The 13,541-nt window shown below is 41.9% G+C and overlaps 1 protein-coding gene across 1 annotated transcript; it reads left to right on the top strand.

The window, feature by feature from the left end:
• The first annotated feature begins 444 nt into the window (after positions 1-444).
• Positions 445-13,196, top strand: CDADC1 (cytidine and dCMP deaminase domain containing 1). The gene is made up of 9 exons (XM_059824120.1): positions 445-523; positions 3,696-3,790; positions 5,328-5,505; positions 6,342-6,920; positions 9,014-9,063; positions 10,153-10,322; positions 10,857-11,046; positions 11,704-11,764; positions 13,071-13,196. Exons 1-9 carry the CDS (start codon positions 445-447, stop codon positions 13,142-13,144), a joined length of 1,476 nt encoding a protein of 491 aa, XP_059680103.1. The 3' UTR covers positions 13,145-13,196.
• The last annotated feature ends 345 nt before the right edge of the window (positions 13,197-13,541 follow it).

The raw sequence follows: 13,541 nt of genomic DNA, 5'->3' as shown, positions 1-13,541 counted from the left end.
GGGCCTGGATTTTCCCCGGGAGGCCACCAAGGGCCGCCCTGGGGGTGAGGGCGCGGGCCGAGCTCGCCGCGCAGGGGGCCGACGCCCCCCCTCACCCCGGCGGCGACAGCCACCGCCGTGGCCCCCCCGCTCCCAGAGGGATGAGCACCCGCTGGGGAGGGCGAGGCGGCGGGGCGCATCGCAACGGTAAAGTCCCGCCAGGGAGGACGGAGCCCACCCCTCGCCGGGAGCCGCCGCCGCGCCCCAGCCGCCGGACCGCCCCGTCACGACAAGCCCCACCCTCTCCTTCCGCTCCCGCTCCCTATTGGCCGAGGCGCCCGCCCGTCAGCGGCGGTTGCCATGCGGACGGCCCCGCCGCGGCGACGCCCTGAGGGAGGAGCGGGGTGGCCATGGGGGCGGGGCGGGGGAGGTGCGGGGCACCGGGCGGCTCCGGGACCGGCACCGATGCACGGCGCAGAGGAGGCAGTGGCGGCGGGGGGGCCGCGGGTGAGCGCGGCGAGCACGCAGACCGACAGCATGGCCGGTGAGCACCGCCCCGCGCCCGCCGTCGGGGGCCTGGCGCCGGGGGGGCTGGGCCGGGGCCTGCCCCGGCTGTGAGGGAGCCGCGGCCCTGCGGCGGCGGGGAGCGGGCGCTAACGGCTGGCGGGGAGGGGAGGTGGGGGGTGTGTGCTGACCGGCCTTCGCGGGTCTCTTGGCGCCCGCCGGGTGCTTGGAGGTGTTTAACGAACCGGAACCGCCTGGTTTGCCCTCTCCTCAGGGCGCTTTCTCTTCCCCGGGCTGTTCAGAGAGCTCCTGCCTTCCCTCTCCTCAGCTGCGATGTCATAAAGTGCTCCTGCCTGTTACAGCCCCTGCAATAAAGTATCGTGTCCCCCCGCCCATGCCCCCTGCTTGCCTCCGCTCTTATTCATAAGGTTTTTGATAATATATGCTTGTATTTTGCATTCCCCCCCCCCCCGTCAAAATGATTTCTTTTTCCAGTTCTATACCATGTATATTTAACGTGTATAAAATGTAATGTGTATAAAGATGCTTGCCTTCTGAGGGGTGTTCTTACTAACCCCTATAGCAGGGCCCATGCATGAATTTAGTAGAGAGCAACTTTCTCACAGGGCTGGGGATGCCCAAATGAAGTGGGTTTGGATAGATTTCATATATCCCATTGCTGCAGGCCCAGGGGAATGGTCTGTACATGCAGATCGCCCACGGGCTGTATATATAGCTCTCAGACTGAGGACCACGACAGGGCTGCCAAGTCTTCTTGATGGGTAAATGGGATTTGTTTCTTCCTAGTTTTATGAAAATCCTGCTTCCAAGTGAGCAAGGAAAATGAACTCTGCAAATGGTTTCTAGTTTCATTTTCCCAGGCAGGAGAGATGTCACTGATTTCCTCCTCCTTGATGGTGTCAAAGCACAGTGTTCGTTTCGTACTTGTAAGATGACTTCTTCCAAGCCTTTCAGACAGACACTGAACTAGGGACTCCTGCGTTGCAGCTGTGGCATAATCCTGTATCTGAGCCATGGCTGGATGGGCAGTGCTCTGCTCCTTTTTGCTTGCAGGTGCAGAAGCAGCAGGGTTTTCAATACTGGCCTGCACAGCTTTCCATGGACCATGCTTTGCCTTACTGGAGTGAGATCGTACTTTTGTGTGAAGTAGGGAAGCTGTGTGAAGTAGGGAAGCTGTGAGGACTTGATGCACCTGAAAAGAGCGCTCCTTTCATATACAGTTTTGCTCTCAGTAGCAAAGACCCTGTGATTCCTTTTCTTCCCCAATCTTCTGTAGTTGCTTTAAATTCTGTAAGATGTCTTTTACCATTTTTCCAGGCTACTTCAATCAGTGTTCTCTTCACTCTGTTGAACTTAAGGGAACATTTAACTACATAAGTGAATAAAGATGCGGATACATAGATACAATAGCTGTGACCACAGGTCTTTCCTTTTTCATCATAATATTCTCCTGCTTCTCATTATAAATTCATGTTAATTCACAACAGCATTGTGAACAGTAAATTCTTTAGTTTGTTTCCCATGTGTTTGACAGGTCATACTCAGATTAGGTCCAGGAAAACAAACTGTTTATCATGTATTGTGTTTTAAGTCTACTCTGTATGCCATATTGTAATCCATTTTAGAAAACATGGTGGTATATGTGTGAATTGGTATAAATTGCACTGTTATTTTAGCTTGCCATTTGGGAACTGTACACGTGTGTGCTACAACAGGAGTGAACAGAGGCTGTAATAAGAATTAATTCAAATGCTCCTTTAAGAAGATAAATTCTACTTGTTTAGACGTGGTTTGTAGACTTACGGTTTGTTTTTAGTACAAGTGATAGCAAATCTTCATGTGTGCTACTTGCCATGTACATTTCTAGCACATGTGTCTGATTGTGCTAATCAGGTGCCCCTTGCAGTGCTTGTGCACAGTGGGTTAGCATAGCTGGGAGTAGTGGACAGTGTGGCATCCAGTGGTGCTGCTGAGAAGTCTATAGTTGCTTTCCAAATTCCCTAGTAATTGCTTTCACTTCTGTGTGAAAAAAGCTGCTAAAATTCTGTCTGAAAATGGTATTCCAGTGTTGGATTGCATATGTTTATCTGCTGTCCTAATTGTTTGGGTTCACAGACATGTCATTAAACTAACCCTCTCCCCCACGGAAGCAATCTTAGTATCTGATTATATCTCTTCCAAACTACTGGAGCTACTTAAAGAAATGTTTTTCTCTATTCTATTCTTGCCTCTGCCTTTTCCTCCTTTACAAAAACTTTAACATTTGTGAGAAGGGGTAAAACCAGAAATAATACTGTTGTTAGACAGCACATGTGAGACCTGCAGAGGAATATGTGTTCATTACAGCTCTCTGTAAGCACCCCTGAAATAGGGTCTGGAGCTTTTTCGAAGACTTAATTAACTTCTTGCCAAGTGTGAGGTAAGACAGCTTTACATCTGAATGGTGCAAGCATTAGTGAGCAATGCAGTACTTCCTCCTTTTTCATTTGTGGGACACTCAGTAATGCTGAGCGCTGTCCCTCACAGGACAATGTCCAGATTTTGAGTAGAAGCACAACACAGCACAAGGTGGTGGTCCGAGAAGGGATTCTTTGCTACCTCTTTGGTTAGTTAGTCAGAAGCAACAGCCTGAGCAATAGGTTTAAAGTTTTGTAAAAATCTAACCAAAATCTAAGCAGCCTGTAAGAATCCAGAAGCAGGTTTCTCCAGAACTGATGTAACTGGAAGGTTTCACAGTGGCTCATCCACTCTTGCTGCGGGTGTCAGTGTAAGATCATGATGTGTGCCTAGATATTTTTGCTCTCTTCTGTGGTGAGCCTGAAGCTGAATCACAAGCTATGTCTCAAATTTCTGTAAGCATCTGTGAATCATTTGAGCACATCAAGTTATGCTGGATCTGATCTGTGATTTCTGCTCTTCACTTCTGAGTAGAATTAACTCACTGAATTTCAGTGAAAGTTTCACCACTTTCTCTTGTTGCACAAATCTGATCTCTGCATCCAGATGTGAGCATTCTGAGTTGACAACTACTGCCCTGAAGAGGACAGTGTGGATTTAGCTGCTGTAATAGCAGAAGTGGTTGATGAACCAGCTTCTGTAGCAGCTGTGGTGTAGGAAATACTGTTGAACAATGTGGGGTTTCTTTATAAATATTCTTTAATAAATAACTCTTTTTTTTCTTCTAATGACAGGTCAAATGCCAAGACTTTCTAAGGTCAATCTTTTTACTTTGTTCAGTCTCTGGATGGAGCTCTTTCCCTCGGCTGAGCAACAGAAAAAATCACAGGTAAAATGTCTGCGCTTACCATTAACTGGTCTTTCTGAACATCTCCTGCAGTGAATTTAACCTAACTGCTCTTTACATGACAGATAGTCCAGAGAAAAAAAAAAAAAGCTGATAAACATTTTTCAGATATTTCTTAGAAGTAGAAGAAAATCCGGTGGTGGGAGAAAAATAGCAAAATGGTTAAATAGCATGCTATTTCTGAAAAACTTTGAAAGGCAAGGTATACCCTCGACAAGTGAAGCAAACACTAGAAAATGCTGGTGGGTATTTTGAGGAGCATAACAAAGGAGGCGTGGTGTATACTGTGCAGTTCTTAGTATATACTAATTATAACTTTAAAATCAGTGTGGTTGATGGTGTAGAGATACTCTTTAAAATGTTGATGTCCATGATTGTAGACGAGTTCTCTTATACAGTGGAGGTGCACAGAACTTGTTGAAATGTTTGCTGATCAAGAACTTGTAGATAACTACCTTAGTGACAATTAAAAGAAACCGTCCTTGAGAATGGGTCTCCTGTATAGCTGCCAGTTACACTTTCAAAGTAGAGGGGCATTTTCAGAGTGTCCTGGAACAGGGTGTTTCCTTTTGTGACCAGAGTTCTTATTGTGCTCTTTAAAATGCTTACTACTTTGTGCAGAGCATACACACGTGCTAAGATCCATAGCACATGTATCAGCCAGGTCAAGGAAAGATAGAAAAATAATTTGAGTGACAGTTAGGCCTAATTTTTGGAGCTTGGTAAGTCCCAGACTAGATCTGAAAGAGGGATAGATGACCACCATGCAGACTTCAAAAGCAGTTTCAAATTTAGTAATTCAGTTAGGAATGGCACTTGGGTTACATGTAGGGCTTTAGTAGAGCCTCATTTCTGTAACCACAAAGAAATGGAATAATTTACACATCTAAGGCAACAGTGTTCTGGTAACAGCTGGATTGCATAATGAGATGTTTCACCAGCTTCATCAAACTAGCCTGTATCCAGTTTCCTCACAATACATGGGAATCCAGATGTAAGAGTTCTTGTCTGTGGTATGCAGACTTTTTCCATGGAAGATTCTTTAGAACCAGGATTCATTTCTATAAATGAAGAGACAGAAATAAAGCTAGAGAAGCTATTGGCTCCCAGGATGGTCAAGATTAAGACAGAAATTAAATTCATGAGCGTTTCCAGATGCTGGATGATTCAGAGGGGTTTTCAGCTATAACTGACAGAATTTTCTATGCTGCTTCTGGATTTTGTTATGGGTAAAGCCATGACCAGAAAAATCAGGAATTTGCGACAAGTCCCTATTTGAAGCTTGACAGGGGCATAGCACTCTGATATTAACACGCCCATGTAGAAACCACCAAAAAAAAAATACTGCTTAGGGGAAGTGTAACAGTGATTGTTTAATGATTCGTATCACAATTTGTGCTGAACAGCTTATAAGCTCTGATCCTGGCTGATTACTGTTACCCGAGGAAGAGCTGTAACATCTCTATGGACTTGATGTTGAAAAGTAGAATAATAATAATAGTAATGCATTTTTCTGTAGGTGAAGAAGAGTGGTCTAGTTGTGGTGAAAAACATGAAGATTATTGGTCTTCATTGTTCCAGTACAGACTTGCATGCTGGCCAGATTGCACTCATTAAACACGGATCAAGACTTAAAAACTGCGATCTTTATTTTTCCAGAAAACCGTGTTCGACTTGTTTAAAAATGATTGTAAACGGTAAGCAATGACTGTAGTGTAGTTGGAGTAAATGTTATGCTTGTGATTGGTGGTATCAGAAAGCCTGTTTCCTCTTTGGACTATCCCAGTTACGAATGCCAGTCCCTAACTTGGGTAGCCTGCACTGTTATTTTCCACAAGGCTGAAAACAGTATTGAATGTGCATTTCCTGGAGCTGATGATCAAGAAACTAGGGTTTGCTACTGAGACCCTGTTTCTCTGTGCAACTATTATTATTGGTGGTGCTTGTCTCTTGGGGAGGATGCACTGCTGAGATCTGACATACCTGTTGCGCTTTGCCAGAGCAACCCTAAGCCTGGTGACTAGGCCTAGATTGCTACATTTTTCCTTGCCCTCCCATGGTTTGTCAGTGGCACCAGAAGAAGGGTGTTTCTTATGCAGAAATCACAGGGAGTACTTTAGGGTTTCCTTTTCCCAAGTGAGATGAAGACAAGTCAGATTATTCACTTCCTGAAATGGGATCTGCTGGTACAGCCCTTCTGCAAGTATTGGGTTTTAATCTTAGCAGCAGCTTCTATTAGTGCTAACTTTGTTGTGTGGTGTTATTGTATCTGTTGTAGGTAAGGTACGAAATTAGGCTGTCACAAAGATCTCAGAACTTAGGAAACTCCATTTTTTGTCTATAGTCTGATTATCAAGTCAGATAACCTCTTGATACTTGCATCTGATAGCATTTTTGTTGTCCAGATGCCCCTTAAGCAGCACTTAGGGCCTTAAAGGAGTAAAAACAGGGCTAAGCAATAGTGTGTTAAATATGAGGTTAATGTTCCACTGTACTTGCATGGTTCCTTTTGCTGCATTATCTTCTCTTCCAGCTGGGGTGAACAGGATTTCTTACTGGCCTGCAGATCCTGAAATCAGCTTGCAAAATGAGGCGTCCAATCCCATGACTACTGATGATGCAAAGCTAGATGCCAAAGCAGTAGAAAGACTGAAGTCAAATAGTCGTGCTCATGTGTGTGTGTTGCTTCAGCCTTTGGTGTGCTATATGGTGCAATTTGTTGAAGAAACTTCCACCAAGTTTGATTTCATTCAAAAAATAGCAAAATCTCAGCCTGACTCTAATACTGACTTTTACACTGCATGTAGACAAGAGAGAATAAAAGAGTATGAAAGCTTATTCCTAATTTCAAATGAGGAAACGCACAAGCAAATACTGATGACAATAGGACTGGAGAACCTCTGTGAAAATCCATACTTCAGCAACCTTAGGCAAAATATGAAAGATCTTGTCTTGGTCTTGGCGACAGTGGCTGCCAGTGTCCCTGTCTTTGGATGCTTTGGATTTTACAACAGTGAATCACAGCAAATGAATGAAACAGACCATCAGGGTTTGCCCCAAGAAATTGCAAGGCACTGTATGATACAAGCCAGACTACTTGCATACCGGACAGGTGAGTTGTTACAGTAGCAGAGGAAGAATGGGTCTCATGAGTAGAGCAAGTTCCTGATTTCAGTCTTATTCTTCCAAGTACTTCCTTGAGCAAGCTGCTGAATTCCATTCCTACATCTGTGAAACAGGGGCAGCAGTAATAGTAAAAGCTCCACAGGGGTACATAGCATTGTGTGTGAAAGCACTGAGCTTTCCAAGAGAAAATCAGGGCAGGTATTTCACATACGGTGCTATCAAAGCCTGCCTTGCCAACATGTCAAACACCTATCTGAAAATGGAATACAATGACGTTTAAATTCTTCAAGTAGCTCTGAGACTCTTTTTTACAGAGGTTTCACAAGATGTTTCTGTTATCAAATAAATGCCAATATTTTAAGCATATTATGTACACTTCTTCAGAAAAGAGCTATGAAATAATATCTTTCCAGTAAGGCATTAAGTACAGTTATATTACATTTCCTAGTTCCAGTTTTTTAAGTGAAAGTGATTATATATCTGATGTGACTTTTCTTTGCAAAGATGCTGGAGTTTTGATATACAGACTTTCAGGGTGGAAGGGTAGTTATTGACTGTCTTTTGATACAGATGACTTCTGTTAGCTACTTTATTCTATCTGGGTAGCAATGCAGTGAACTGGTAAGTTCTTCCAGAGGTTACAGAATACAAAGACTTAAAACTTGGTGGTACTCCTTAGAGATGTTTTTTTCATCTAAATAGGACAGTTGCTTTTTTTAATCCTTGTAAACAGAAAAATAGTACATATTTAAAGCTTAAAACCAAACTAATCCCTCAACATGCACACTCAAAACCAACCTGTCAAGTCAGGTACTGAATGTGCCTTTTGACTTCATCGAGCTTTGTTATTTGTAAAGGTGAGTCTTCACATTTTAGAACCTTTCTCTTTTTTTTAATTTTTTTTCTGGGTACCCTTCACAAATTTTGTCACCAAAAGTTGCAGAGTAGATGAAGTTTTTAGAAGTAATTCAGAAGTTGCACGGAACCAGTTGTGAGGTTTTTGTACAACTGCTGTTGTGTAGAGCAAGAGAGAATGACCAAGCTTGAGTACTCGTTCTTGGGGCAGCAAAATTCAGTTTTATCTGTGCTGTTCAGCCTAGACTCAGGTCTATTTTTTGGGAAAACTCTTATTCTACTTCAGTCCTGTAATGAAGTCCTGATTCTCTATGAAATTAAAATAAATAACATCTCACACACACACATTTAGATGCTTCACATTATCATACAGGTGGATATAAGGGGAGTGAGCTAAGATGTTTTCTGTGCTGGGTTAATACACATCAGTGACTAATAAATATGCAGAATATAAATAAAGTTGTCAGCCTTCATAAAACATATCTTTGGCAGGAAAGACCCTCTTTAAGTGATTGTATGTGGTAGTGATACTAAGGATGATGGAAATGGTTAATTGAAAAGTGTCATCTACCATATTAATCACTGGAAGCCTGAAACATTTTTTTTCTCCTTGATATGCTCTGTTTCAACTGGTCAAGACTCTCATCAATAGCTACTGGGGAAGACTTCCAAGTTGCATAAAAATCTTCCAAGTCACATAATGAAAGTTCTGTTCCAGTTTTCCTGTGGTGGTGATAGGAAACACCCCCCCAAAATCTGATTGTTAACATTTTGCCCCTGAATTAGGTATAAAATACAACTAATTTTGATAGGAATTCAGACCACAGAACCATAAACTTAAGGAATGGCAGAAATTAAGTGATTAAATTAAGTACTAAATAATGAGGAGGTTTTTATCAGTTTGCCATCTCACATCAGCAAACCTGTCCACATATACTCTTGGCATACATTTTCTTACCTGATATATGTATTGGTTGCTTCTTAGCATTTGTAAACAAATACACATAGCAAAGTCTTAGAATGGCTGGCCTTGCAGTTAAAGCACACCCAGCTTTTGCAGTAGACTCAGATGACTTCAAAGCTTTTAATCTTTCTGCATTTCTTTTCTCCTGTCCACAAAGCAACAATGAATGTTATTCCTTACTCTAGGATGTCATATGTTAATGTATAGGTAACTTCAAGTGCTTTATTTGTTATTTACTGCTAAAATGTTATGTATTTTAGAGGATCATAAAACGGGAGTTGGAGCTATTATTTGGGCAGAGGAAAAATCAGTAAGTATTGAAAAACTTACTTTTTCTTGCACACACAATTCATATACATGTATCTGCTTCAAGTTTGTTATTTTGCTTTAAGTTTATACACGTGCTTTTTTCATACACACGCACAGCGCTGTAGACAAGCTTGCACGTCTCGCTTTTTAGTAACTAAGTTAATGACTGGTTCATTGTTATGCTGTCAAGATGAAAGGGAAGTATAAATGAGTTTAGTAACTACCACAGTGTCTCAGCCCGGCTTTTCAGTGTGCTTGCTTTCCTAGTCATTGTCAGTTACTCCAGGTGTCCTGGCTACAGATTTTTGCCAAAGCTGCTGATCAAGCAGCATGTGCATACTCAGCATGGTCCCTCTTTGCAGCTCTTTTTTGGAGAGGTCTTAGTGCAATCATAGCCTGACAATCTCTTGAGGATTTTTGATGCAGTTGAAATGCTGTACTGGCTTTAGCACATTCCTTTTTGGATCAAAGTGATATTTTTCTACAAGTATTGTTACTGCGCTTTTTCCCATCCAAACATAAAGTTTTTATTTCTTTATGTCTCTGATTATGCATGTTACCAATCCCAGGAAGCCTCATTCTTCATGCAGCTGCAACATACTCTTCATTTGATTTTAGCACTTCAGTCATCAGCTACTTATTGCTGGTTTGTTTCTTCTTCTGATTTCAATCACTGATTACTACTTGGTCAGCCCACTGGTCACTGGGTCACTGGTTCACCTGGAGAAGCAGGTGAAACGCGGTCTCTGGGACTAACTCGAGCTGTCTTTAATTTTGTACATTGCAGAAATGCTTAAGGACTAAATCCTTCAGACTTTTTGTTCCTGATATCAATATTACTTGCTAAAAGGAAAGCCTCTAAAGCCTGGTTCAGTGTGTTGTTTGCGGTGTTACAGTTTGCCCATGCGGCTCCTGTGGAGCTTAGTGGAAAAGCTAACTGCTCCGTGTCTGTATGGAGCAAGAGCTGAGTTCTCTTTTAACTTCTGTAAATTGGCATGAACAGATAATGTGAAAGTATACATTGCACAATGCTTTGACTTAGTACTCAGTTTAAATGTCTCCAAACCTGATGCTTTGCTTACTGTTGCAGAGAAGCTGTGATGGAACGGGAGCAATGTATTTTGTAGGCTGTGGTTACAATGCCTTTCCTGTTGGATCTGAATATGCTGATTTTCCACACATGGATGATAAACAAAAAGATCGGGAAATTAGAAAGTTCAGATACATTATACATGCGGAGCAGAATGCCTTGACATTCAGGTAATGGGTTTATTTTTACCACAGAAAATAATGAGATGGTTCAGAAACAATTCCATGAGAAATGCATGATGTCACTGTGATGAAGTGTGAATTCCAATTACAGTCTTGTTTATGCCTATGATGTAGAACTTGGATGTGCGTGGACACAGTCAGCTCCTGGGGTTTCTTCAGACTTCTTAAGTGAACTTGGTTTTTAAAGGATATTCACTCCAATGCATGGCAGCTAACCTTCAGATACAAGCCACTGCCTCTGCTTCCTGCTAGGACCATGCTATAACCTGAAATACGGAAGTATGGCAATTGTTGAGGCTTCCAACAATGATATATGTGGAGAGGTGGGATGGGTGTTTTGTTCACAGACAGAAAAACCAAACCAGGTATCATTGTGTACTTGTGCACTTGATTAGGAGTAAGTTGCTTCTGAGAGTAGATAACACAACACTTCTTTGCTTGCTCTTGTGATGTGTCAAGTTTGTCACCATTCAAAACCATTAGGATATAAGCTCTGAAACTGTGTTTTCTGACTGCTTGTAGGTGTCGAGAAATAAAGCCAGATGAGAGAAGCATGATATTTGTGACAAAATGTCCATGTGACGAATGTGTCCCTTTAATCAAAGGGGCTGGTATCAAGCAGATCTATGCAGGAGATGTTGATGCTGGAAAAAAGAAAGCAGACATATCCTATATGAAGTTTGGTGAACTTGAAGGCGTAAGCAAATTTACAGTAAGTGTCTAAATGTACTATATTCTAAAAACTCTGGGCAGCATTGGGGGGAGGGTGGAGTGAGCAGTCACCTGTAGCCAGCATAGACGAGTGTCTCCTTGGGCTGTTTAGTCAAGTGAGTGGAATTGAGAGGTTGCTCTGTCATGAGAGGGGAGAGGTGCTGTGCCATATGCCAGATGGTGGGGCCAAGTGTGTCTGTTTTCTGTAACTTCCTTGCAGATTTCTCACTAACTCATTGCTGTTGTTTGAGGTGGTCTCTTCACACTCTGAAGTTCTCTCCAAGCCTCCCTGTCAAAGCATGGCAGCTGATGTGGGAGATCACTGTGTGGTTTTGTAGGCCCTTCCAGCAGCTCCTGAAAGAGCTGCGGTGGGTTTTGAAGGTGGCCAAGTGCACCTGCACTCAGGGTGCTCACCATGACAAACTGCAGCACTGTCGGTTTGAGCAGGCTCGTTTCCCCTTCTCAAGGGAGTAAATGGCCACGCGTCCCTTAATAGCTTTTTATCCTCAAAGCAAGTATATGTTGGAGGGGGAGCCCTTCATTTCCTGCCTCACCCCTAGTCATGCCTTACAGTGAAGGACTGTAGGGTACTTTTCCTTTCTCCCTTTGCTCTTTCTTCTGTCTTCTGAAATAAGTAAACTTTTTCTTCTTTTACCAGTGGCAGCTAAATCCATTGCACACTAATGCCCTTGAATTCCATGACCCCACAGCCAGGGAAAGTAAGTATTTTTTTATTAATTCATTTTATGACTGAAGTCAGTGAGTGAGATCAAGTTTTAAACAAACCTGAATCCCTCTGGGATTGATTAGTCTTAATTAACCTTGATTTCGATTAGTTAAATTTTGCCATGAAAACTTCTTTTTGAATAGATGAACTAATGGTAAGTCGAAAACAAGCTTGTTTTAACAAATGCTTGGCATTGGTGCACGTTATAAAATCTAGTAATGCTGTTGTCAAGGTCAACAGTATGCTGTTTTGCACATAGTCATTTCAGACTACTTTATCATGTTTTAAATTTTGTTCTATAAAGACTTTTTATGTTGTGTTCTATAGAGTGCCATTCTTTTTCAAGAGAAGCTGGACTCCTCCAAGTCATATAAATAAGTTCTGCAGAACATTTCAGTGCTTCTTTTATGAAGCAGAATCTATGCCAATGCTTTTCAATGAACATTTATTTTTGTGTGTATATATACACATATATAATATAAAGGCCACAAAATCCTTGTCAACTTGTACCCCTGTAGCAAAGGAGCTGTCATCTTCTGAAAACAGAGTTTAGATGAGTCTTATGTTGAAGCCTTTTTGTGCTACAAAAGGGACCCACCTTGGCATCTACTGTCAGCTACCAGTCCTTAAAATGTTTCTCATCCAGAGGGGAAAATAATGTGGAAAAAGAAGCTAAATAATTTTTGTGCTTCAAGCATGAAGATATGGAGCATAAAGATAGGGAGTTGGCAGTTACTCAAAGCCATGAGCACCATGCTAGGAGCACAAAAAAGACTGAAGGTGTTTTTTGTAGCACATGAATAGCCACGTACTACAAGCTAATTCCTACCATGTAGTGAGCTACATCAGTGGAGAAGTCTCTTTGTTAGCTATTTCCTTATGAGTCCGGGGAAAAGGGGGGAGGGAAGGGCTCAGAGTAGTGTTTATGGCATTAGTAATCACTGCAAAATGTTAGGGCTTGTTTGTCCCCCTCTCTGCTAATGGTTTTTAGACCAAGCTGGAGAAATATTAATCCTGGGGTACTTTGTTTGACAACCTTTAACAGGGCTCATTTTTCTAACAATGTTTTCTTCAAGATGGTATGCTTGCGTTTTCAACACTGAACTGTTTTAAGTTGCTATTTTTCCTTAGTATGTTTTTTTTACTATGATTATTGCATGTTCCTCTGTATGGGGAAGAAGACAAGCTCTCCCACCCCAACCCGCCACCCAGTGTTATTCCAGTGTGCCTGTATCTGTTGAGTATTTAGACTATGCTTACTATTGTATTAATGTTTCACACTTTTTTTTTTTCTTTAGATGGGGTCCAGAAGACAAAATCACTAGATGACCAGCAGCACCAAAACAAGAAACTGTGTCTTGGTCGCTACTGAATAATTAAGCACTCCTGCAGTCTTGCTCTGTACTTTTTATAATGCAGCCTGTTTGCACTTTCAAATAAGGAAGAGTTTTATTTATTGTCTGGAAGGTGATTTTTAGAATGAGTTTATTTATGATGTCTTAAATGTTTTACAGAATTACCTGAAGGTCTTTTTAATTTAGAAGTTCTGGGGGAAAAATGCTGCTTGTATTTTCTGTGAAAGTAACTGTGTGGCTAATTATTGTTAACATGTTAAAAAAAAATACTGAAAGTTTATTGCTGGTAGATCAGAGGAATAATAAAATGGTCTCTTTTTTGCTTGGTGTATGGATTGAGGGAATGGATTTCTAAGTTCTGGACTAGCAGAATGCAGAAATAAGCCCTAGTTCTTCCAAGTACAATTGTCAAGG

Source organism: Gavia stellata, chromosome 1, assembly GCF_030936135.1.
Source record: "Gavia stellata isolate bGavSte3 chromosome 1, bGavSte3.hap2, whole genome shotgun sequence".
NCBI classification, from domain to species: domain Eukaryota; kingdom Metazoa; phylum Chordata; class Aves; order Gaviiformes; family Gaviidae; genus Gavia; species Gavia stellata.
Note: the sequence above shows the minus strand (reverse complement) of the source record. Positions and strands in the feature narration are given on the sequence as shown.